This window comes from Carlito syrichta, unplaced genomic scaffold (genome assembly GCF_000164805.1).
Source record: "Carlito syrichta isolate Samal-C Ts95f unplaced genomic scaffold, Tarsius_syrichta-2.0.1 Scaffold304275, whole genome shotgun sequence".
NCBI lineage: Eukaryota > Metazoa > Chordata > Mammalia > Primates > Tarsiidae > Carlito > Carlito syrichta.
In genome coordinates, this window is record NW_007248371.1 from 225,661 (window position 1) to 252,266 (window position 26,606).

Below are 26,606 nucleotides of genomic sequence, written 5' to 3' on the forward strand. Positions count from 1 at the left end.
TCATGCCTGTTCTGGGGGGTTGCCTTTAATTTTCTTGTATAGTCTTGCACAGAGCACACCTACCCTCTCTCTATGGCATATAGGCCCTGGGTCTAGGGATAACTGGTGGCAATCTGCCTGTCTAGTGGCCACCTAAGACAACACTCTAAGTTCCCCTTAATAAAACACACTATACTGACAAACTGGACTAGTCTGCCTCCTTGGATTTATCAGCTCCTTTGGCATTTGGGGTGGTTTTGTGTATATGGACTTTGGTAAAAACAAATGTCTTCCATAACAATCACTAACATAAGTACATGTGTGGCACACATTGTGCTGATGGGTTCACACGCGGAGTCCTTCCCCCTCACCACATTCCTGAGGCAGGTGCTGTTTTACCTTCACCTTACGAGAAGCCCAAGAGGTTTAGCAATCTAAGTGACTTACTCACTTGACTAATGAGAAAAAGGTATGAGACTTGATCTAGTCTTCCTGACTCCATAGTCTTCATTCTTAACCACCGTGCCTCTTAGGAGTCACTGGGTGCCAAAAAAAAAAAAAAAAATCTGAAAAACAGCAGTCTGGAGACTTCCTCACATCAGAAGTCCAGAGGAGTTAGTCAAGGGCTGTTCCTCTCTCCAAGAAAACAATGTCCTCCTCTTGCTCTGCTTTGTCCTGAATGTGTGCCTCTGACCTTATATCAGGTCACAAAGTGGCTGCTCTGTGTCAATGCATCATATCCGCATTCCAGGTATATATAAAGGGAAAAGCAAAAGTCAAAAACCTTTCAGAGAAGGCTCACCTTCCTATTCAAGAAGGAAGCCCTTCTCAGAAGATTCAGCCAACTTTTCACTGGCGGGATCTGTGCTCCATGGCCACCCCTAGTAGCAAAAAAGGCTAGAAATGTGAGAGTTTTGTTTTCTAGCCTTTACAGTATAAAGGCAGGGAGAAAGTGAGTTGGATGGGTGTGTCGAGTAAACCAACAAGTATAGTACACATGCAAATAACCCACTCTGTTCAATTACATTACCTGTAAGGTACACATTTCTGTCCTAGAGCGTTTAGGTGATCTGCTTCTTTGTTTATGGCTTCATATCCCTGTTCTCTTCAGCCGGACATGGTTCTTTGCTTTTACTTGCCAACGTGTTCTTCCTTTCAATCTTCCAGTCTTCGGTTCAAGCTTTACATTCTCCTCAATCCCACAACCAGAGTAGTCAGGCTGCCTGCATTGTGCCACTAAATGTGCATGAGTGCTAGGACAGGCCAAACAGGACAGAATAACAACCACAACTGTACCTGAAAAACACAAGGGAATTTTTATTCTCTCCCTGAAGACAATCTAGTCAAGCGCCAAGAAGTTTCCAGAATTTCTTTTGCTCTGTTATCATCCACAGGCAGTCTCCATCTCTTTCAATCTTCACTACCCCAGAACAGCACATGGTAGGCACAAACCAACCACAGAGACCTAGGCTAAAGTGAAGGGAAATGATTTCCACAACCTAAGCTTGGTGTTAACCGTTCTATCTGAGAGCCACTAGATGGCAGCACGTGCATCCATAAAGTGTAAGCTTGGTGGGCCTTAAACCGGAAGGAAGCTGAACTACAAATCCCAGCATGCATTACCGAAGCACTTGTCTTGCTTCTGCACAAAGGTCTCAAGTTTTGTTGTTCCTGCAGGGATCTGGAGGACGCCATCCGCTCGCTGTTTCAAGTAAGATTTCTTAATAGTTTCAAAATGAAACTTTGGACTGGAGGGAGGGGAGGCTGAATTTTTAGGTGTTGCTTCGATCTGCACATTGCCTATTTCAAGATTAATCTCAGCAGGCAGATCAGGTTAACGGCGGGGTTTTAGCGAGTCTGAAACTCTGGCATAATTATTAGTAGCCAAAGAATAGAGCATTCTTACAGTATCTGTTCTAAGTGGACATGTTTACTTCTGACTCGTGAAAACTGTTAGAGTTCCTGAAAATGTTCTGTTTATGTTTCTGCTAATCAAAAATTAACTTCTGATTCCATTATTTAGACTAAGAAAGCCTATATGTATAATTTTCACACTGGATTTATTGAGAGTTGCCTTGTTTTAAACATTTCAGGCCCTGTTTGCATTCATTTTCCCAAAGAAATCCGTTTGAATTTGAGAATGCAGTTTATATAATGTTAAGATGTTTGACCCCAAAATCTGGCCACAGAAAGAGAGGCCAGCTAAGAAACTCTAATCATGTTTATCCTCTTTCAATCCTGAGCATGATGTACCCCCTTGCTCCTGCCCAGGTATGTTCTCCACAGTGATCTTTCCAAAATGTGGATCTGATCATGTCATGTCCTTTCCACGAAACTTTCGATGCCCGTTGCTTACAGCATTAACTAGCCCTTCAGTATGTGGAGCTTGGACCAAGGTATGGAGGAGGCCTGAAAGGGAAGAGCACAGGGAAAAAAACGGGGGTGGGGTAGGTTTTCAGAGGGAGCAATTGTTCAGTAAGTGCTGCTGGAGTGTCAAAGATTCCTAGTGAAAACTTTGACACATGCCTTTACAGTGCTAATGACAGTCTTGTAAAATAGCTTTTTAGTTCACCATGCTCAGGACTGAAAGAGGATAAAGATGACTGGAGTCTCTAAAGTATATCTTTCCATGTTTAAAGTGAATTTTTTTTTTTCTTGAGTTAGAGTCTCACTCTGTCACCCAGACTGGAGTGCAGTGGCACACTCAAGGCCACCCCAGCATCAACCTGCTAAGTTCCGGTGATCCCTCCACCTCTGCCTTCCAAGTAGCAGGAACTACAGGCGTGCACTACCATGCCCAGCTGATTTTTTTATTTATTGTAGAGATGAGGTCTCGCTAAGTTGCCCAGGCTGGTCTCAAACCTGCAGACTCAGGCTATCCACTCCCCTTGGCCTCCCAAAGTGCTGGGATTATAGGCTGAGCCACTGAGCCCGGCCTAAAGTGAATTTTTATCTGTCATGTAAGAAGGAAGATACCAGCAAAAATTCATTGCATCAGACCAGGTCAGGCACTGTTAAAGCTCAGCTTCTCCGTTAACTAACACATGCTAACACAATCAGAGAACATCAGTGGATTGTAACCCTGTCCCAGCCACATTATTGCAATGTGGTTGGGTTAGTCAAGGCCTCTGAGAAGCAGACTCCAAGACGGAATTTAAAATATGTGGATTTTATTACAGGAAATGCTGGTATGAGAGAAAATGAAGAGGGCACTAGGTAAGGCTGTGAGAGCCATCAGACCTGATGCAAGTCAGCCAAGGGAGGAGAAGAGAGCAGGCTGATGGCATCACAGGCTGCTGTGCAGAGTAGGCGAGTCTCAGGAAGGTCACAGGGGACTTTCCCAGCCAAAGTCCGCCATGGGTGAGGAGCTCTGTGTCTCCCAGAAATGGGTCTGCCTGAGCAGCTAGGCGCATTCAGGCACTGGCTTGGAATGGCCCCTAGGAAGGTAGCAGCCGCACAAACTCAGCCGTGCAGCAGCAGCTGCTACTCATGGGACACACACCTTGTCGGATCAATTCCCTTCCATAGTCGGGAGTCTGTGAAGAACAGGCTCCTGAAGCCACAAGGGGATTTAGCGAGGTCTGGTGGGCTTTGAGTACCACTAAACAATAGCATGACCCACGAGGTCTTCTTTCGGACTTGCAATCAGCAGGTATAGGTTTGAATTCATAGCTATGAAAACTGGACAAACTGCATCTCTTGAAATTAGCCCCATGGGTGATCAGGCTCTCTCTTATGTATAAAACATTTCTCCAATTCACCTATCTCTCTATCCCTGCTCTTTCACCAGCGCCTCTCCAGAAAACTGCAGCAGCTCCTAACTGTACCCCCTGCTCCTGCCCAGGTCTGTTCCCCACACTACAGATCTGAGATTCGTCATGTCTTTTCCATGAATCTGTCAATGCCCGTTGCTTACAGGATTGACCGGCCTATCAGTATATAGAGCTTGGACCAAGGTGTGGAGTAGGCTTGAAAGGGAAGAGCACATTGGGTTCAGGAAAAAAAAAAAGTTTGGTTAGAGAAAATTGAGATATGTTCAAAAAGAAAGGACTAGATCATCTGAGCTCTTGGCTAGGCTAGCAACCTCCAGTTTATCAAGCAGGTACTTAAACAGTGATGGTATCGGCTAGTTGTGAGTAAGTAGGTTCACTCGACACCATCCAGCTCAATTTCCCCCTGCTTTGACTTCTTCAAGGCTAGAAAACAAAGCTTTCTATATCCTAGCTTCCTTTGCAGCTAGGGGTGGCCAAGTAGCATAGATCTGGCCAGTGAAATGGTAGGGAATTTCTGAGGTAGGGAATTTCTGAGGAGGGCTTCCTTCTTGAATAGAAAAGTGAGTTCCCTCCAAAAAGCTTTAGGCTTTTGTTTCTCCCTTCCTTTTTGCCTGGATTGTGGTTATGATGCCTTGGAACAAAGCAGCCACTTTGTGAGTTGTATGACATCAAAGACACACACAGAACAAGAAAAGGAACCTGAGTCCTTGAAGACAGCCTCATTTGATGGTCATTTGACTCTTCCCCACCCCCAATCTCATCACACTAGCCATTCATCTCATACAGTGCAAGTACTGGCCAAGTATCTCATGCACATCAAATTTCCCCTCTGTCAGAGTTTCTCAATCCTCCCTTTTAGAAATTACTGGTTATATCTGGCTACTTGGAAGACTGAGGCAGAGGGATCGCCTAAGCCCTGCAGGTTGAGGCTGCAGTGGCCATGAGTGTGCCACTGCACTCCAACCTGGGCAACAAAAGTGAGACTCCAACTCAAAAAAAGAAATTACTGATGATGCCTGTTAAACTGTTACTACAGCATGCTTAAACTTAAAAAAAAAAGATCAGCAGCATTGTAGGCTGGGCTGTTCACATAGCAAAAGTGTCAGGAAGTCTAAGCTTAGTCCTGGCTCTGCCATCTACTGGCTCTATGACCTTGAGCTGGTCTGAGCAGTTTCCTGATCTGTAAAATGGGAATATTGGATGTGATTTGACTTTCCGTTCCTTTTGTTGAATGAATATCTAAGGTCAATTATGAAATCTTTTCAAGGGACAAGGAAAAATCGTAAGCAATTGATAGTGCAAACCTCAACAAAATTTTGCAGAAAGAAATCGAGGAATAGTCCCAAGTAGTAGGACACAAACAAGGCTGTAACAATGCACACAGGGACAGTATGGAGACTGGTGTGATAGTGAGGACTGTCTCAGCCTCCAGGTACTGAAGGAAGCAAAAAGTGGATTAAAGTTCAATGTCTGTCACCAGTTATCCCTTGAATGTGTTATGCTAAATGTGTTTGCTTGTTTGTCTGTTTATTTGTTTGAGTTGGAGTCTCACTCTGTCATCCAAGCTGGAGTGCAGTGGCACACTCACAGCCACCCCAGCATCAACCTGCTGAGCTCCAGCGATCCTCCCACCTCAGCCTTCCGAGTAGCCAGAACTACAGGTGCACACTACCACACTGGCTAATTTTTTGATTTTTTAATCCTAGAGACAAGGTCTCACCAATTTGCCCGGGCTGGTCTCAAACCCGCAGGCTCAGGCAATCCACTTGCCTCGGTCTCCCAAAGTGCTGGGATTACAGGCTGAGCCGCCCGGCCCGACCATGCTAAATGTTTTTTATATTCAAAGCTAGGCATCTAGAGTAAGCATTCTTAGGGAATGCAGATGATGGGACAACTTGCACAGGGGTGCAGTCTTCAAGTTTTGTTTTTTTTTTTTAAGTTCTAAAAGTTTATTAGAGAAAGAAGAGGGGGATGAGAGACTTGCTAGAGCTGGTATCAGCAAGAGAACTGCTGTCCTCAAGCTCCTAAAGGAGGACATTGAGTTGTTCATTCCAGGTTTTCCTGCCTGTAAGAGACCACAAGCTACAGTGTAACCCATTAAATAACACGTGTCTGTAGGTTCGCGTGCAGGTTCCATCATGGGTCGACTTGATGGGAAAGTCATCATCCTGACAGCCGCTGCTCAGGGGATCGGTCAAGCAGCTGCCTTAGTAAGTTATTCTCTTTGTTGTTTGCTTACTAAATTTTTAAATATTGAATTATGTGGACAGATGCTGTGGTTATTTAATTTTGCACTACTTTTTTTTTTCACTTGTGTGCTTCTGTTATCTTAAGTTACAAAAATAAAAATAAAGAAATAGGTCACTACTCTTGACTCCAGGCAGATGAAGAAATGAATACCTCACATGTTTATTATGTTATGTCAGTGAAAATCATTGACTCTGAGAAATGTATTTCTCTGCCTCAGTCTCTCTGCACCATAATACATTTATTATGTACTGTAGGGGTACATAGCTTTCTGAAATTATGTCAGTTCAGATACTGGACTGCAGAGTTCTAAGACTGCCAAGTTACCTTTGTCTCCTGATTTATATAAACTTATCTTACATTATGCCCCCCACCTGAGCTAATAATGTACCATAAATATAATGGTAGGGTATGGTTTTACATATATGAAAGCACTAATGTACTCTTAGGAGGAAAAGTGTTGAAATAACCAATTTTCTCTTATTATTTGAAGTTTAGTCACCAGCTTGGAAATGGTATATAGTCTCTTATCATAGAAGAGCAGTATTTTGAGAGATGTTAAAAGTAGAATAATAGTTTTTAGTTTGTTTGTTGAGTCAGGTTCTCACTCTGTTGCCCAGGTTGGAATGCAGTGGAGTGATCACTGCTCACTACAGCCTCAACCTCCTGGTCTCAGGTGATCCTTTCACCTCAGCCTCCCAAGTAACTGGGACTACAGACACACACAGCCACATCTGGCCAATTTTTTATTTTTTTGTCATTACGTTTTCCAGGCTAGTCTCAAACTCCTAGGCTCAAGTGATCTTCCCACCTGAGCCTCCCAAAGTGCTAGAATTATAGGTGTGAGCCACTGTACCTGACCAAATACAGTAACAGTTTTTAAAAAACATATTTTGTTTGATATTATTTAAAGGGACAAAGTCAGATAAGCACAAAATATGTCATATTATTCTATTAATGATTAAAATAATAATAGTAACGGGGGGGAGGAAGTGAGACTAGTTCATTTGAAATTCTACTTATTTTATAGGGAAAACAACAATAAAGATAAATTAAAGGGGGAAAAGCCAAATGACTTTCCATTCATGAGACTAGTTTAACCAAGTAAACAAAGGATTTATTTGTACTTTGTGTCTACTAGGCTTTTGCAAGAGAAGGTGCCAAAGTCATAGCCACTGATATCAATGAGTCCAAACTTCAGGAACTGGAAAAGTACCCAGGTAAGCAACTCAGCTGCTTGAATTTGAGTTCAGTGTCTGCAAGTTATTATCACACAGTGATACTCACATGTTGAAAGAAAATTCCTTAACTACTCAGATCCACTGGTCTTCTTTGTAGATTTTGGCTCTCTAATGTTAAATTTATGTTCTGTAAACCTACAGGCAAAAATTTGTGTACTTAAATGAATTACAAAATTTGAAGAGGAATACTTAAAACTGTTTTCTTTATCTAACATATTGAGGGATTCAGTTCCTAATTACAAAGTTGTATGTGAACATGTAACACTTGTTATGTTAATTTTTGATGAAAGCTCTTCACTTCTGTGCCCTCCTCCTCCAGGGTAGCGCTGTCCAGTGTGACATGATGTGAGCCACCTGTATGATTTTAGGTTTTCTAGTAGCAACATTAAAAAAGTAAACAAATGAAGATGAATTTTAATAATATATTTTATTTAATCTGAATATTAATTAAAATATCATCTTAACATATACTTGATATAAAAAAGTATTAATAGAATATCTTACATTCTTCTTTTCATACTAAATCTTTTTATTTAATCTATTAAGATTTGTTACAAGCTTAGATTATTAATTTACTTTTCAGCTTTATTGATAAATAAAAATTGCATATATTCAAGGCATACATGAATGGTGTTTTGATATATTGTGAAATACCTTGTGAAATGATTATAACAGTGAAACTATTTAACATACCCATCACCTCATATAGCTATCAGTGTGCGTGCATGTGTTGTGAGAATCTACTCTCAGCAAATTTCAAGGATACAATACATTATTATTAAGTATAGTCACTGTGCTGCACATTAGGTCTTTAGCATGTTCTCATCTTAAACTGCAAGATTGTACTCTTTAGTCAACATCTCATCATCTTCATACGAAATCTTTAAAATCCATGAGTATTTTATGCATACAGTATATTTCAGTTCAGACTACCTGTATTTTGAATGTGCAATAGCCACATGGGGCTGGTAGCTACCATACTGGAGATAGCTCAGCCCTAAAATCACACATCATGATGAGAAAACCTAAGCAATTACCCAAATTATGTGTGCAACACCACTTTCTTCACTTCGCTGAATGTAACTCCAATATCAAAGGACTTCAATTACAGTTACTCTAAAATAAATCAGAAAAGAGAGCCCATTGAAAGTGAATCATTTCACTTAGGTGTGGTGGCTCATGCCTGGAATCCTAGAGACTCAGGAGACTGAGACAGGAGGATCACTGGAGCCCAGGAGTTTGAGGCAGCAGTGAACTTTGATGGTGCCACTACACTCCAGCCTGGGTGACAGAGTAAGATCCTGTTACCAAAAATAAAAAGTTAACTGCTCGAGCAAAATGGAACAGGTTACATACATAATCAAACATAAGTTCATTCCTTAAATTAGTTAATTGAATTGGAATATGTTGAATTATAATCTCAACAAGTCAAAGTAAAGCTGCTATACTGGGAAAGCACAAAGGTGAGAAAGTCTTCCTGAAACAAAATTTTAGTCCTTCTTTTCTTTGTTTATTAATAGTTTCTTTCTATATCCAAAAAATAAAATAAAGCACATTTTTTTAAAATGCTGCCTTTATTAGAGAATGTTCGGGGTTTTTAAGTAACTAGTGTGTATCTTTCAGGTATCTCCCCCACCATGCCAGATCTTTCATGCCTGCCTTCAAGTGTTTCATTTCTTCTTCTGACCTCCTCATTTATTTAAGTGGTCATACCTTTCACTAACAGTCATTTCTAGTTAATAACGAAAACGACATAAAGGTGGAGTTTACAAATAGAAACAGTGTTTTATCCTACAGCCCCTGCCCTCCTCCAGTCCCACCTCCACCCTCCCCACCTAGACAAAATTCAGCATTACTAACAGGTAGCATCAACTCAATCTCTGGGTCAAAGAGTGGGCTCATTTTAGCCCATTCTGTTACTACCACCAGTTTGCTGAGAAACATCTACTGTAGACCAGTCATATTTCACTATAAAGTCAGTACTCAGAAATGATCTTTATCATTCAACTTAGAAAATGGACTGTGAGGGAAGAAGAGGGGATGGATGTGTTGGGGGGGTCAAGATAGGACTTTAAGTTTTCTCATGAGATTGTGAAATTCTTTTTTTTTTTTTTTTTTTAATTTGGAGTCTCATTCCGTCGCCCAGACTGGAGTGCAGTGGCCACTCCCGGCCACTGCAGCCTCGACCTGCTGGGCTCCGGCCATCCTCCCGCCTCAGCCTTCCAAGTTGCTGGAACTACAGGTGCGTGCTACCACGCCCGGCTAATTTTTTAATTTATTATAGAGATGAGGTCTCGCCAAGTTGCCCAGGCAGGTCTCGAACCCGCGGGCTCAGGCAATCCACTCACCTCAGCCTCCCAAGGCGCGGGATTACAGGCTGAGCCACCGAGCCCGGCTGTGAAATTCTTAAGACTCTAGTAATTAAGGTCAACAGTACTATGAAGCCTCACTGGAGAGATGTTGCAATCTTCACGCTTTACTCCTCAAAACAGCTATGTCTTCAAGGCTAAACTTTTTTTATGGTTACAGGTAAAGAGTATCTTGTTTTATTTTTCAGGTATTCAAACTCGTGTCCTTGATGTCACAAAGAAGAAGCAAATTGATCAGTTCGCCAAGGAAGTTGAGAGACTTGATGTTCTCTTTAATGTTGCTGGGTAATTTGTAACTTTTAAATTTTACTTTCCTCACAGAAAGTTTCTACAACTTAAAAGAATTTTGATAGTGTAATAAAATTATTCATTGTGAACCATGATATTGTACTTGAGAAATATAGCTAGATTTCATACAGCATTTTCATTACACATAAGATTCAGCAAGTAAGACTACCACAGAGGCTGACATGATTGGGGGCAACTGAGGTCTACTCAAGGCAAGTGGTCGACTCGACACAACACAAAGTTGTATCATGTGTTACAATTTATGGAAATTAAGTTAAAGCAATAATTTCTGATGATCTACTCTATAAATAATCGCTTCATCCTCATATAAGAATATACCCAGAGACATGAAAAAAATAATTAACAAAGTTAGTTTCCAAGCATCTATCAAATCTTCAGCTGTGTAGAGGATGTAGAAATATACCATGTGGTTCTGCTGTCAGGAACTGACATTCCTACTGAGCTTAAAGTACAGTGGTACATGGGGATCCCAACCAAGCAGTGTTTTATAATTAATTACATAATTTTGGTCCAGAGGATGCCAGTGTTTAGGAAGCTTCCTTTCAGGAAGTGTGATTCAAAAAGTGTGAAGGCTATGTTAAGGATTTGTTTTGTTCTGGTTTAACATCTCCCGTATAAACATTAGAACTAGACACCAACAACATTACTTTGCTACTCGAAGAAATTGAGACACTTGTTTTCCTTACAATTTTGATTTCCCTTGAGAATGCTAAATCTATGCCACCTGAGGGCACTGTTGCTCTTAAAATAGTCAAATAGGGCGAATGTCCTGCTCTCATTTATGTTTGTTTTAAATGGCATTGTTATTTCCAGTGCATTTGGTATAGAGCGTCTTATGTTTGGTGATTCCAAATTCTTGCCTTCTTCTGCAAAAAGAAGGCTGTTGTTTCTAGATGACATGCTCTAGCTTAAGTTGTGGCGATTCTTACTAACCTAACTAATGTACCAAGTCACACTATGTTTGACTTGTTTAAAATCTTGATGAGACAAAGAGCCAATGGTCAGTAAGTGACAGTTGATCAGCAAATGGAACAGAAATTTTTCAATGGCAATTTCCCCCTGCTATTTCATCACTCTTCCAGTTTTGTCCATCATGGAACCATCCTGGACTGTGAGGAGAAAGACTGGGATTTCTCTATGAATCTCAACGTCCGCAGCATGTACCTGATGATCAAGGCATTCCTTCCTAAAGTAAGAAGCCCACCAGGATAAGTACCACATAAGATCTTCATACTGGGCACACAGAAAGGATTCCCACATGTACTAAAGAGTGATAGTAGCTAACATAATGACTAACATACATTGAGCAGGCATTTCATATAAATTAATTTATTTACCCTTCGAGTTCATCCATTCAAGGTGTATTTATTAAGCACTTTCTACACGCCAGGGTCCATTCTCTGCACAGAAGACACATCAATGAACTACACGAAATCATTTCTGTGGGGAGATTCCAAGATTAGGGGCAAGACAGGATAATAAGTAATCAAATAGAGTATATGTGGGGTGGTTGTAAGTAATGTATAAGAAAAAGAAGCTAGTATATCAGTGAGGCTCTCCTGCCTTTGCTGATAAGGTAAAATTTTCCTAGTGGTCCAAATGAAGTGAGGGAGCTGATCATTCAGATATCTGGGGGAAGGGTTCCAGGCAGAAAGACCAGCAAAGACACACGGGACTGGAATGAACCCATGAGGCTGGTATACTATTTTTTCACATCCACTGTGCAGAAGATAGACTGAGAGGTTAGGCAACTTGCCCAAGACCACACAACTAGCAAGTGGTTGAAACCAAGATTTGAAGCCTGGAAGTTCATCCCCTCCATGAATTTCCGTGTCTAGGCACATACTCTCAGGATGGATGTACCCTATTGCTTTTCTCTACCTTAAAGCTTTTCCATTCACTCCTGATTTTACCTGAGCCATAGTGGTAAGGGACAGGTAAGTGATTGTCTGCTTCCCTTGAATTATCAGTTCTTCTCACAGTGCAGCCATTTTTAAAATTTTATAAACAAGCACTAAGCACCTTTAGTATAAAGCATTATACAAGGTACTGGGGAGGGCAGTGGTATAAATATGAGAGACAAATAGCCTTGACATTGAATGAGCTTATAAGTCTGTAGCAGTAGACTGCACAGGCTCAGACAGTGAAAGGGTTTGACTAAATGCAGAACCAGTTCAGCCTGAGATTGCAAATTGAGCCCTATTGAAATACAGAAGAGCCATTTTTTTCCCTTCTGTCTACTGTCAGATGACTGATAGAACCCAATGCTGGCTAAGCCAGGGCAGGAGAAAAAGCTTTGTTGGTGGCACAGCAAGGGTGATACTTTGCTCTGAATATCCAACCTAATGTCAAGAAGGATCCAGGTGAAAATTAACAGGAAAAATTAGAAAAATTGACATAGTAATAAAGAATTTTAAAAATTGTACTTATTTCATACTTAGAAGGGATCTTTGGGTGGTGAGTCTACTGATTGTTGAACTAGCACATTTTCTTGAAAATATAAGTTGCCTTTTCTTTCTTATTTGGATTTTATAAGAATCTGTATTATCTGAAACTTGAATGTTTGTTTTGAAGACAGATCCTTAGCCTAGGATATGAGAGAGGAGGCGAGACAGTGGTATATGGGGAAAGCTTAGGTCACAGTGGGGAAGACTGTTGCGCAAGTATGAGACTCATCTGGAAAACCAGCTCACTTGATGGCTGAAGCACTTTACAAATATTCGTTAAGAAAGTAGGTGTGGGGTACAGGGGAACTGAATTTCAACTTCTTAGTAAGGGTTAGCATTTATTTGTTTGTTTGAGTTGGTGTCTCACTCTGTCACCCAGGCTGGAGTGCAGTGGCACACTCAACGCCACCCCAGCGTCGACCTGCTGGGCTCCGGCGACCCTTTCACCTCAGCCTTCCAAGTAGCTGGAACTACAGGCTTGCACTACCACTCCTGGTGAATTTTTTTTTTAATTGTAGAGACGAGGTCTTGCCAAGTTGCCCGGACCGGTCTCAAACCCACGGGCTCAGGCAATCCACCCGCCTTGGCCTCCCAAAGTGCTGGGATTACAGGCTGAGTCACAGAACCCGGCCCCAGGGTTAACTTTTAAAATACACAAATACTAACTTGCAATTTAGTGAGTTTGCCTATGGTTTGAAACATCTTAACAATGAACCACATGAACCAAAAATACATATTTATAAAAAATTCCAAGAGATATTAATGCCTAAGATGTGGAATCTGAAGTTTTCAGTGCCACTTGTTTAAATGACCCTGACCACCTTGACTGATGGTTTCGGACTTCTGTCATCAGAAGTCCTTAGGCCCAATCTAAGCTCTGCTCCTGAATTGCCACGTGCCATAGAGATGACATTTGCATTCTCCAGTGTCTACTTCTATCTAAAAGTGAGGATGAGAGACTATTCAATCACTTTGAGCCCTAATTGTCTAGGAGCCTCTGTATCATTAGCTATGATACACATACACCAGGTTAGAACTTTTTGGTGTCTAGGCACATCTGCAAGGTCAGGTAGTCAGAACATAGGAAATTTTTGTTCATGGGCAGATACACAGAAAAGCATTCCAAGATTGGAACACCATCAAAAGGCAGTGAACAAGTTGAAAATACTGTAAGAAGAAGTCAATGCAGAATCCAGGGTCCATTGGAAGAAAAGATCTGTTAGGGCAAAGATTTGGGGATGTCTTTGTTGTGTGAGTTTGTTTTCTTGCTTACTTTTTTTTCCCTTCTGTACCTTAGAAGACTCCCTAGCACATAGCTCAGCAAATATTTATTGAATGAATAAATAAATCAAGATTGTCATTTTAGGTGGACATCAGGCATTGAACCACTGGAGAGCCAAGTGGCCAGGTTGGGAGCTGAGCTGTGGCCACTGGAGGCAGAGGGCTGGGTCAGAGTAAGACTAACTAGATACAGGTAGAGACACTCTTCAGAAGTCTTTCAAGGCCCCACCGGGTTTCTGGGAGATTGATCTTATATAGAATGACTAATGTATCAGGCACCTAACATTACAGTCACATTTGCCAGAGAAGGCTGTTGCATGGGGAACCAGGGAGAGCATTACCCCAAAGACACATGGGACTGGAATAATTCCATGAGGCAGGTACTATTTTTTCATATCCACTGTATAGAAGATAAAACTGCAAGTTTAGGTAACTGACCTAAGGTCACACAACTAGACACATACTCTCAGGATGGATGGTACCCTATTGCTTATTAGAACCAAGATCTGAAGTTCAGCTCCTTTGTGAATTTCGGTGTCTAAACACATATTCTCAGGATGGATGTACCCTATTGCTTATTTCTACCTTAAAGCTGTTCCATTCACTCCTCATGATGGCAGGCCCTGAGCTGGGGCTGGGAAGGCAGCACAGAAAGGGATAATGATCTATGGGCTCTGGAATCAGCAGAGGGACCTAGGTTGAATGGATAGTGCACGAGTTTGGGGGCAGCACCAGCATCTCCTAGGTGATTGTATTCTGAGATTTTGCCTAAGGAATTATTGCATTTCAGAAGACGAGACTGAGCCTACTTAATAGTCCATCTTTATATATTAAAGGGAGGTAATTGTATTCTATATGTATTAAAATGAGTTCTGTTATTTGCTAAATCGAATGGGAATAAACAATGTTAAGGCTTCGTTTTCAACACCATTATACTTTACCAACATTCCTGATCTTTCTGTAATGATCCCTATTTCATTTTGTTTCCCTTTAAATTTATAACTTGGCCGGGCTTGGTGGCTCAGCCTGTAATCTCAGCACTTTGGAAGGCCGAGGTGAGTGAATTGCCTGAGCCCGTGGGTTCAAGATCTGCCCCAGCAACTTTGTGAGACCTCGACTCTACAGTAAATAAAAAATTAGCCGGGTGTGGTAACGCGTGCCTATAGTTCCAGCTACTTGGAAGGCTAAGGTAAAAGGATCTCCGGAGCCCAGCAGGTCGAGGCTTCGGTGGCCAGAAGCATGCCACTGCACTCCAGTCCGGGTGACAGAGTAAGACTCCAACTCAAAAAAAAAAAAAAATTATAACTTAATTAATTTAAATAACACAGCTAAATTCAATACTATTTTTCCCCTGCCATCTTCCTTGACCTGGTTGGGTCAAGTCAGTTTCTTCCTTAGTCTATTCAGCGCAATACCTTTGTGTTGTTTTATACTCTGCTCTGAGGTCCCATTAGTAGCTAAATATCAAGACAGAAGTTCAGAAGAATACCATAAAGAAACATCATCTTGACCACCCCAATCTTGGATCCATCTAGTGACTTACCTTTCCCCTTTCCTGTTTTTCTGAAAGCTGCTGAGGAAACTCATCCCAACAGAAGTGATTTCTCTTTTTATTGTTGTTGTTGTTATTGTTATTTTTTATTTGAGTTAAGAAAGGTAGATTTGCTAAAGAGAAGATAACATTGTGACGGGCACAATGGGCTGGATGGCAGCAAAAGCGTCTGCTGTCTGCTGCCCAGAAGTGATTTTCTGTAGAAACTTTCCACTGCCTCTCGCAACTCCTATGCACGTGCTACAATTAATAAAGTATGAGTTCATTTGAAAACATTTTTTAATTCATAGCAGCTTTTTTCACTGTGTATTTCTTTAGGTCTGGGTCAGGGCCTGGCAATCTGCATTTTAAACTGCACCTCAAGAGATTTTGATTCATCAGAATTTATTGAATGCCTACTGTATACACTGTCTAGGAGGACAAAACAGCCAAAGACCCACGTGTTTAAAAAAACTCACATTTGAGTGGGGGAATTATGAAAATAGTGTCTCTAACACTGCACTAGGTGGATGAAGCTTGCCCTCACTGCAACAACCATATGCCAGGTCCTGTCCATCCTCAGCCATCTTCTTCTCAGCTCCCCACAGACATTTTTGGGGCTCTGCTATTTTTACTCCTTTCCTGAATCCTGCATCAGTTTCCATTGGTCTCCTCAGCATGGCACTGAGTAATCTCTGTAATCCCCAAATATGAAAATACCACGCCTCCTTTGCTTTAAACCCTTCAATGTCCCTGCATTACCTTCAGGGTGAAACCCAAGCCTCTAAATTGAGCCCCTGTTGACCTATGTAAACTTATTCCTCCCCCAACATTCCAGTCAGACACATTTCCTCCTCCCATTTCCTAAAGAGCCTTTAGACATGTGGTACTTCTTGAAATACCCTTTTATTTCCTGACCAGTTCTCTCATTTTCAAAATTCAGCCCAATACTTCCTTCTCAGGACCCCTCTGAGTGTCCTCCAACCCACAGTGGTCCCTTCCTCTCCCTGCCCTCCTGTTAGATCTCTACGGAGGTCTCTGCTGTCGCTGGATGTTATATCAAGCACTCCAGTCAGACTGGTTGCTTCCTATATGTAGGGACTGTGCTGTTTATCTTTGAATTTCCTGGACCTAGCACAACACCTGACCTCAGTAGGTATTCACCAAATATATATGCTGGATGGGGTAATAGTTTTCCGGTATCTGAAGCACACAATAACAACTAGCATTTATTCACATTTCTTTTTTTTTTTTTCCAGTCCTGACTGGAGTGCAGTGGCCACTCCCAGCCACCGCAGCCTCGACCTGCTGGGCTCCAGCAATCCTTCCGCCTCAGCCTTCCAAAGTAGCTGGAACTACAGGCGCATGCTACCACGCCCAGTTAATTTTTGATTTATTGTAGAGATGAGGTCTCGCCAAGTTCCCCAGGCGGGTCTTGAACCCTGCGAGCTTAGGCAATCCACTCACCTCGGCCTCCCAAAGCGTGGGATTACAGGGATTACAGGCTGAGCCACCGAGCCCGGCCTATTCACATTTCTTTTAGCTTAGAGTTTATCTTGATCTTACTAATGTTCTTATGCCACAGGTAATCCCCCTGGAAAATACCTGTGTGTGTGTGTGTGTGTGTGTGTGTGTGTGTACATGCACATGCCATCACGTGCTAGCAATGGGTGACGAGATGTTGTGGGTTCACTGTTAAGACTGCTCAATAACTCATCAACAAGGGTACCTGCATAATCAACATTTGTATACCTGATCCTGAATTGTACCCCACTTCTTTATAAGGACAAAATTTTTTAATTTTTAAAAAACTGCTCAATAGTTCTCAATGTTAATAACCAATAAGATTACCAAACTGGTTCTGCATACCATAAGTAAATGCAAATCTTTTGAAGAGGTAGTATTTTTGGCCTGCAAAGTGGATCTTTAAAAAATTTGTTTTGTTTTGGCAGATGCTTGCTCAGAAATCTGGCAATATTATCAACATGTCCTCTGTGGCTTCTAGCGTCAAAGGTAGGTCTGCCTCCCTCTGGGGATCATGGCACATATATATGGCCACACCTTACAAGCTATGGGTTTTGGGAGCAAGCATAGCAGAGATCATAAAACCCACATGTCATTTCAAAACCGCTTAATTCAAAGTAGACCTTTTGCTCTAGATGTGAGCCAGTGGTAAAATTAAATAAAAATTTGTTTTCTTTGCCTTCCTTTGTATTTCTTCTAATGGATCTGGAAGTGAGCATCGAACTGGGAGAAGGAAATATTTATCGCTTAATTAATTTAAAATGACGTATTGAGCACCTGTCCCCCAAAGAATTCACAGTCCAACAGGGAGAGCAGTCAAGGCAGGCAAGCATTGTCTTGCACTGTGTGATAGTGATGCTGGGTGGGATACAGAGCAAAAGTCTCCTCCCATCAGAAGTGGAGAGTTGTCAGTCTGCAGAGTGATGGTTACCTGGGCTCCACCCTCTTTAGCAGAATGATTATTGTGAAGGTATATCAGGCCTATTGTAAAAAGCAAAAGGGGCGGTTTCTCTTACCCATACCAGCTCTGGTATATCTCCCTTTGTTTCCTCTCTTCTTTCTCTAATAAACTTTGTTTTAAAACTTTGCTGCCCACTCTAAAATTCATTTTAGAAACAAGCCAAAGAATCCACGTGTTTTGTGCCACACCCCACCCAGCATCAATAGCACATAATAGAAGTTTGTATAAAGTGCTATTACAATACAGGGAAGTAACTCTGCCTGTGGGTTTGTGGAATGCTTCACAAAGACAGTTGATCTAGGCCATGAGTGAGAAGTCAGACTGAAGGAGCAGGATAGCAATGCAAAATGTAGTTAGTGTCATGTTCTGGCACAGATGGATGTGTGGATTTGAAACAGCTACTGCTGAGATAACATTCCTTCTCTTTACAAGGATACACACATTAAGCATGCAACAGAAGAGAATGTAAAGAAGTGCTTAGGATTCTTGTTTTATTTTGTTCTTAATCCTTGTTTTCTCTTGGGATCTGCCTAAGGTTTACCCCAACTGATGATGAAATACTAAGACTACTGATGTTAAATAAGTGTTACATTTTAATACCTCAGTTTCATTTAACTAGTGCCTCTGTGAATATTATTTTCCTAGATCCAGAACCTGGCCCTATTGAAGGAGAAAACTTGATATCAATTTTTTTTTTTAAGGGAAAGAAGGTGGGAGGAAGCATGAAAATGGCTACTGGGGAAACATATAGATGTTGCCTCTCTAAAAAACTGTTTTTGATTCCTGCAATTGTTGAACCTTGTCTTTACCCTCAGGAGTTGTGAACAGATGTGTTTACAGCACAACCAAGGCAGCCGTGATAGGCCTCACAAAGTCTGTGGCTGCTGACTTCATCCAGCAGGGTATCAGGTGCAACTGTGTGTGCCCAGGTGAGTTAGGCACTATCCGCTGTGAACTTGCTTTTTCTGGTATCTGCCACTGTGAAAGACCACTACATAATGCTTGTTTATTACATGTTACATGTTATCCCATCATTGGGAAAGGTTCCAAAGAAAAAGCATCTGGGCTTATTAATGTTACAGCCGGCCAGGCTCGGTGGCTCAGCCTGTAATCCCGCGCTTTAGGAGGCTGAGGTGAGTGGATTGTCTGAGCCCACGAGTTCAAGACCCATCTGGGCAACTTGGCGAGACCTCATCTCTACAATATATCAAAAAATTAGCCGGGCGTGGTAGCGCGCACCTGTAGTTCTAGCTACTTGGAGGGCTGAAGCAGAAGGATCGCCGGAGCCCAGCAAGTCGAGGCTGCAGTGGCTGGGAGCGGCCACTGCACTCCAGTCTGGGTGACAGAGTGAGACTCCAACTCAAACAAAAACAAAAACAACAACAACAACAAATGTTACAGCCACCAGGATTTTTATGCCCCTGCCCAGATACAGTGACACAGCAGTTGTTGCAATAGAGAAAGAATTTAATAATTGCAAAGCTGCTGAGCAAGGAGGACTGGATATATTGTTCAAATCCACCTTCCCAAGTATTTTAGGCTAGGGTATTTAAAGAATAATTTGATGGGCAGGAGGCTAGGAAAAAGGCACTGCTGATTGGCAGGGAACAAAGTCACAGAGGTGTCAAAAGTGTCATAGTGAGCAGAACCTGTCTCTAAGTGGCGGTCACAGGACAGTTGAGTCATTTCTTTGGTATAGGTTATGGGTTCAGGTAGGGTCCATTGGTCCACCAGAATGCAGTTTGAAAAATATCTCAAAACCAGTCTTAGGCTTGTGTTATCTATAGGAGCAATTGGGGAAGTTATAAATCTGGTGAACAACGGATGCGGTTGGGGGGTGGGGGGAATCCCCAGTGATTAAAGCTGCTCACTCCCTTCTGCCAGTTATGGTATCCTTGATACCATCAAGGAGGTCAGCATGACCTACAGCTCATTGTTCTTCAAAAGAAAAACAAGTTCTTTAATCTTACAGGCAGTACCAGGGACTAGGATATGCATGGAGGAAGAAAAAGACAAAGTGAAAGTCAAAATCTTATGATTTAGCTATACTTATATCCTAATAGAATCCAATTCTCGATTACAATTCTCACCTTGTAGCCTTTTATTCATTTTGTATGGGCCATTTCATTGAGATAACATTCCAGTTGTAAGTTGGGAAACCACTAACTTGAAGAGCAAAACTAAGTCATTAGGAATGAGCCACATATGCAAACAATTTAAATACTACTCATGTGTGTGGGGCAGTTCGTGTTTTGGAAGCAGACCAGGGATGACTTCATCAGGGAAAGGATATCAGGGGAGAGATGAAGAATAGACCATGCTCACAGGATAGCAGGGAGGAAGAAAGGGGAGATTCCCAGAACAGAGGGATCTACTAGAGTCATGTAAACCACCTGGGATGGCCCTTACATAAGAAGGAGGCCTTAACCTTCCTTTATGCTATAAAAAAGAAGCCAGCAAACTACAACCTCTGGGCCAAATCTGGGCCACTACCTGTTTCTTAAATAAACTTTTCTTGAAACACGTCCACACCGGATTTGCTTATGTATTGCCTGTGGCTGTTTTCATGCTACAATGGCAAAGTTTGAGTTGTCACAACAGATCAAATGATTCTCAAAGTAAAAAATATTTGGCCGGGCTTGGTGGCTCAGCCTGTAATCCCGCACCTTTGGGAGGCTGAGGTGAGTGGATTGCCTGAGCCCGCGGGTTCAAGACCTGCCTGGGCAACTTGGCGAGCCCTCATCTCTACAATAAATAAAAAATTAGCCAGGCGTGGTAGTACGCGCCTGTAGTTCCAGCTACTTGGAAGGCTGAGGCGGAAGGATCGCCGGAGCCCAGCAGGTCAAGGCTGCGGTAGCCGGAAGCGGCCACTGCACTCCAGTCAGGGCGACAGTGAGACTCCAACTCAAAAAAAAAAAAAAAAAAAAATTTGCTGTCTGCCTTTTTATTTTAAAAGGGTACCTGCTGGGCATGGTGGCACACACCTGAAGTACCAGCTATTCTGCAGACTGAGGCAGAACCATTGCTTGAGCAGGAGGTTGAGGCTGCCGTGAGCCATGAGTGTGCCACTACCCTGTAGCCTGGGTGACAGAGCGAGACCCTGAGTCAAAAAAAAAAAAAGAAAAGGAAGAAAAGTAGAACTTTCCTCTCTCTTAATAACTGGGTATATCTAATTTTCTTAATTACTGTAGGTGTGCCTATTAAACAGATAAGCACTTTTACCTTGTTGACCAAAGCAAAATGAATATAGGGTATCTAATAAAAATTACTAATGTCCTCTGAAAAGAAATGTAATGTTACATATCTAAGATTAAGGTTCTTCTCAGTAGTTCACAACTGATATTGGGGAATTGTAGAAAACAGCATTTCAAAATCACCTGTGGGACCCTTCCAAAGCTGAAGGGCAGACCAGAATTTAGAAAAGGAGTTGACGGAAAGAAACGTGTCACTAAGAAAGTCTCACAGGAGATTCTGATTGAATCTCAGATTGAAACCACTTACTTAAAGGGGAACGATTACATTTTCTTCAAGCTACAGAATTTTAATGATTAAGATGTTCTCTGTTTTTTAATAGAAAGGTAAACATAGGTAACACTAAGAAAAAGGAGGAGACTGGAAAGATAGTTTCACTAGGTTCTGATGTACATTCTGGTAATACTTGAGTCTAGCTATTTTTGGTACCATTTACCCAGTAGAATAAATGGCACAATTATTTGGAAAATATGTTTTTTTCAGCAACTAGATTTATCAGAAGATTGGAAAATATGTTATCAAACTCTTTGGAACAAGGAACTAGCTGTGACTCACTCATCCAGTCACAGAAGAAAACTTGAGGAGGAATGAGTATGTCTCTGATGGTTGTACAGTCACAAATCTCCAGCCAGGCTTGTGTAGACTATGGCATGGTATGTCTGTGCCATGAACACAGCTGAGTCCAGTGATAGTGAAATTCATCTGAAGGCATGGATTGCTCTACAGTTCTCATTTAATAGCCACTGGTATGAGCCATATGTAAGATATGATGTTCATTTACCTCAGTGGGAGGAAGCTGTTTTTAATGCAGCAAGGATTTTAACACTTTTAGTGAAAGTTCAAAGTGTATTTAATTGGTAAAATTTTGGACTTTATGGAGGCTGTTGATGAGGGAAGTGAGGAAAATATTATTGGAAAATAGATAAAATGGGATCTTTGCTATGTATTTTTAGAAATTTGATCAATACTGTTGCCTACAGTAATGTGAAGGTAGAAAATGAGCTGTGTGATCTAGCTAAGGGGATTTCCACCCAGAGTGTTAAAATACTGCCTGCTTATAGTAAAATGTGAGAAGAGAGAGATAACCTACAGAAAGGGCTCCAAAACAGAGTCAAGATTTCTGATTTTGAAGATTCCCAGCTTCTCCAGGACAATGTCAAAGATGCTAAAATTAAGAAATGGTTTCTGAGCAAAGATCAAATCTATGGCATTCTCTGGAGCATGGTCTAAAGATGAAGCTGAGAGTATGACTGTAAAATCATTTGTTACAGCCTGAGAAAGATCACATGATTTCCAAGAGTACTGTTCCATCTGAAAAAAGACCCTGTAAAGAGAATGTACATATTATATGTTAACAAAGAAGTCTGGGAAACTTTCTCAAGAAGAATATACACTAAGTAAGATTAAAAAATTCTTAGTGGTGTTCTTTTTCTTCTTTAAAGTGAAATAACTTTAAATTATATTTTTATTAGAAACTTGAATCAATGGTTAACATAAGAATTTTAAAACAATGAAAATAGACAAGGTGATGAGAAAAATTTAGAGCCACCTAAAATACCAAGGACTCTGGCAGTTATGGAGTTGTCCCCAAGAATTCCACAGTGAACTTCACAGCAAAAAGTGGCTTTGACATCATTGAGACAAACTGGGTCCTTGCTCTGGTAAAATGCTGTATGATTTTACCTACATCTCAAGGCTGTTGTGAGAATTAGCTAATACATGTAATAGTGCTTAAAATCCAAAAGCATCATATAAATACAATATGACTAAAGTATATGTCCTTGAGATGGGTGATTCACCCAGAGTCCCTGCCTAGTGTCACATCTATCTGCCTGTGCTTTAAAAAAAAATCATTAAAATGCTATTAAAGGACGTATAAGCCTATTAAACAAGAGGTCCGGCAGATAGATGTGAAATTGTCATTTTAAGCCAAGGACAAGGATTTCACTAATTATTGTATCATATGGAAAGAACACTTAAAGTTTAATTGCCAATTTATTTTTCAGTTGAAGTAAATAACCAAGCTGAATATCCCTTTTTGATTTAGGAACTGTTGATACCCCATCTCTGCAAGAAAGAATACAAGCTAGAGAAAATCCTGAAGAGGTATATGTAGCATTTTAAATGTGTTTCAACCTTTGGGTTAATAAATGACCTCTTCCCTACCTATAGTAGACAAATATATGGAGACTGGAAGTAAAATGGTGGTTGCCAGGGGGTGAGGTAATAGGGAATGGGAAGTTATTGTTTAATGCTTACAGAGTTTCTGTTTTCCGAGATGAAAAGAGTTATGGAGATGTATGGTGGTGATGGTAGCATGACGACGTGAAATGTGAACAAACTTAGCTCTATTGAACTGTACACTTAAAATGGTTACAACGTAAATTATTTGTTACCCGTATTTTACCACAGTTTTTTTAAAGAAAAAAAGTGCCCTTTCAAATCAGTTTTCTGATCTGTCATAGTATCTGTGAATTTTAGTGTAACACAAATTGTTTGGGTAGCTTGGGTAAAGGAATCACTATAATCCTGGTTGATGATTCGTCAAGGCAGCAAGTCAGGGGTTCCTCTTGCTTTTGACCCCTTGAAGGAGATACAGGTGAACACACATGTCAACTCACATCACTGATGTCTGGTATTGGCTCTGGTCACAGGCAATGAAGGACTTCCTGAAGAGACAAAAGACAGGAAGATTTGCAACTGCGGAAGAAATAGCCATGCTCTGTGTGTATTTGGCTTCTGATGAAGTAAGCACTATTCTTCCCTAGGATTTCATTATCTTCAATTACATGTGGCCATTTTAGAGAGTTTAAGTTCTGATTTAATTTGCTGAAAGAAGGCCACTTTGATAGGAGCCGCTGACTCTTCCTTTGTTTAACTTTATGTCTCAAAATCTTGTAGCAAATGAAATGGAGGACTGAAAAGTTAAAGAGCTCAATTCTTTGAGAGATAATTGCTTTCAAAAACTACAATGGGGGAAACTGATTAAGTGTCAGTGAAGCCAACAAAGGACTATGAGAGCTTCAGGTGCAACTAGGAAAGGATTAACCAGATTTAATTGTATCCAGGGGATGCAGAATTGGCTATAGTTTTGTTGTTGTTGTTCACTGGTGAATTGTTTGGGAGATTTTCACTGGCACTTTTTTCCTATTCTTTCTTGTTTGACACCATGTATGAAAATTCCTAATTCTATTTCTTCTACTTTACAGTTTTTCTTTCTTGGTTACTGTATGTTTTTAAGTGTCATAGAGCTGAAAGCAAAAAAAATGTTTTTAATGTACAGAGCATAAGAACATACATCTGTTTTGTGTCTCTGAATACTATATAAACAGGGAACTGTAATGTATGAGAAGGGAGAAGGAAAGGGAAGTAGGTGGGAGTAAGGAGGTGTGTTACTAATCAGTTAGCTCCTCTTTAAGGTAACTTGGTGCACAACAGGTGGTTGGTGAATGTGGCAAACATGGGTTGAAATGTTTTAGTAACAGCACTGACGTGTCAGAACTTCTCAGAACTATTGACGACAGTTGTTAATAGCTTGGGAAATTACTAGACAAATTACTATTATTAGAGACAGGGCCTCGCTCTGTTGCCCAGGCTACAGTACAGAGGCACGATCAGCTCACTGCAGCCTCAACCTCCTGGACTCAGATGATCCTCCCACCTCAGCCACCTGAGTAGCTAGAACTACAGGCATGCACCACCATGCATGTCTAACTTTTTATATAGACAGGGTCTTGCTGTATTGCTTATGCTGGTCTCAAACTCCTAACCTCAAGTGATCCTCCTTTCTTGGCCTCCCGAAGGGCTTGTATTAGACAAGTAATTAATGGAGAAACACTTTAGCCTTTGTGATTTCTCTGAATCAATATCTTCTAAAGAGCTTATTGGATTTGGGGCTACTGCTAATAGGTTAAATTAAATTACCCTTGTTTAGCTAGAGACTAGGTTACCAAATATTTGGAAATAAATGTGCATCAAAAGGACCTCTGGCTTTTTAGAGAGGTCCAGAGAAGTTCATATGTATAACAGAGAGCTCTCCTTTTAAAATAACTTAGGGAGCTGTGGTCATTTATTTGGTAAAGTAACCAGTAACCCTCTAGTTTATCTACTGTGTATTATCAGCTTTCATATACTGAACTCTTAAAATTTTGTACTCATTTGGTGTCCTTCCTTACTCTTCCACTGTTCCAGGATTTAGATGAATTTAGAACTATTTAAGCCTTCATCATCCATTTTAAGTTAAAACTTTTTTTAAAACTTCTTCCAAGAGGATCAGTCCAGGTTTAATTCTTTGGAAAGTGAAAAATTTGTGGAAATTATTTTTAAAATATTTTTTTAAATCCCTTATTTTTATACACATTGGATGTCTGAAACTAGTATAGAATATGTTTGCATAGTTTAATGGATTATAGTCATTGATATTATGTACGTAAATTTTAAAAACACGTTTAGTATGCTTCAGCTCCTGGAATTATATATATTGATCAACTAAATACATGGTCTCTTTTAAAAAAAATTTGGGAGAAAGACCTCGGGTCCGGCTCTGCGCCCTGGATTTGAATTCAGAAATAAACTTATTTCTACCAGAAAAAAAAAAAATTGGCATTAATATGACCAGTTTATGACTGGAACACATATATTCAAAAGTTTATCAGTGGCATAAAAGGTAGTTTTTAGTAGCTCTGAGTTTCAAAATGAAAATATGTTATTTTAGCCTACATTGTTATCCTAATATGAGGAATAGCTATACATCACCACTCCTTAATTTTGTAATTCTGAGCCGGGCTCGGTGGCTCAGCCTGTAATACCGCGCCTTTGGGAGGCTGAGGTGAGTGGATTGCCTGAGCCCGCGGGTTCGAGACCCGCCTGGGCAGGCAAGACCTCATCTCTACAATAAAAAAATCAAAAAAATTAGCCGGGCGTGGTAGTGCGCGCCTGTAATTCCGGCTACTCGAAGACGGAAGGACCGCCGGAGCCCAGCAGGTCGAGGCTGCGGTGGCTGGGAGCGGCCACTGCACTCCAGTCTGGGCGACAGAGTGAGACTCCAACTCAAAAATAAAATAAAATAAATAAATAAATAAATAAAAATTTTGTAATTCTGAAACCAAACACATAACAGAACCTGCTTAGAATGGGACATGTGCTCAGATGCCGGCAGAGGTCATTTAGTTCCAGGTCCCAGAACGCTCAGCAGTTCTAAATCATCTGAACTTTAATTTGAATTTTCCTATATTCATTTGTTAAGTGAGGTTTGCTTAGCACAAGAGTACATTGTTTAGTTATCCTAGTCATAGGCAAATTTAGAAAACCACAGCCTATGTCAAACCTGGTTAATTATTCTGTCTCCTTTTGTTTATCACTGCAGTCTGCTTATGTTACTGGCAACCCTGTCATCATTGATGGAGGCTGGAGCTTGTGACTTCAGGACATCCTTGGTAGGAAGGAAGACAGGCCCTTCCTAGCCACAGTGAACCTGGTTATGAAGAAAACTACTGATCATCTCTTTCCTGTTAATGGTGTATTAATGAAAACAAGCCCTTTATAATGATGTCATTGTTCTAGGAGTTTTGATTCTTCAAATATACTCATTTCTTTCTAATCTCTTTTTGAAATCATTGTAAGTGAATGAAATAAAAAAATATTGAACTCATTGCACGAGAATAGTTTTAAAAATAACCTCAATTTGTAAGCA

At 40.8% G+C, this 26,606-nt stretch overlaps 1 protein-coding gene across 3 annotated transcripts; it reads left to right on the top strand.

Moving 5' to 3' along the window:
* The first annotated feature begins 1,586 nt into the window (after positions 1-1,586).
* On the top strand, positions 1,587-26,606 carry BDH2 (3-hydroxybutyrate dehydrogenase 2). 3 transcript variants are annotated; one of them, XM_008059586.1, is made up of 10 exons: positions 1,587-1,690; positions 5,871-5,962; positions 7,141-7,219; positions 9,798-9,894; positions 11,001-11,109; positions 17,130-17,190; positions 18,478-18,591; positions 22,962-23,020; positions 23,569-23,661; positions 26,280-26,606. In XM_008059586.1, exons 1-10 carry the CDS (start codon positions 1,594-1,596, stop codon positions 26,331-26,333), a joined length of 855 nt encoding a protein of 284 aa, XP_008057777.1. In that variant the 5' UTR covers positions 1,587-1,593; the 3' UTR covers positions 26,334-26,606. The 3 variants fall into 3 exon arrangements, with proteins under 3 accessions (XP_008057777.1, XP_008057778.1, XP_008057779.1); XM_008059587.1 differs by lacking the exon at positions 1,587-1,690 and adding an exon at positions 3,792-3,823; XM_008059588.1 differs by lacking the exon at positions 1,587-1,690 and adding an exon at positions 5,394-5,413.

Coding starts and splice junctions, on each gene's coding strand:
- BDH2 (XM_008059586.1), top strand. CDS start 1,594: ATGCATTACCGAAGCACTTGTCTTGCTTCTGCACAAAGGTCTCAAGTT. Junction 9,895..11,000: donor GTTCTCTTTAATGTTGCTGG/GTAATTTGTAAC, acceptor TCACTCTTCCAG/TTTTGTCCATCATGGAACCA. Junction 18,592..22,961: donor GTGCAACTGTGTGTGCCCAG/GTGAGTTAGGCA, acceptor TTTTTGATTTAG/GAACTGTTGATACCCCATCT.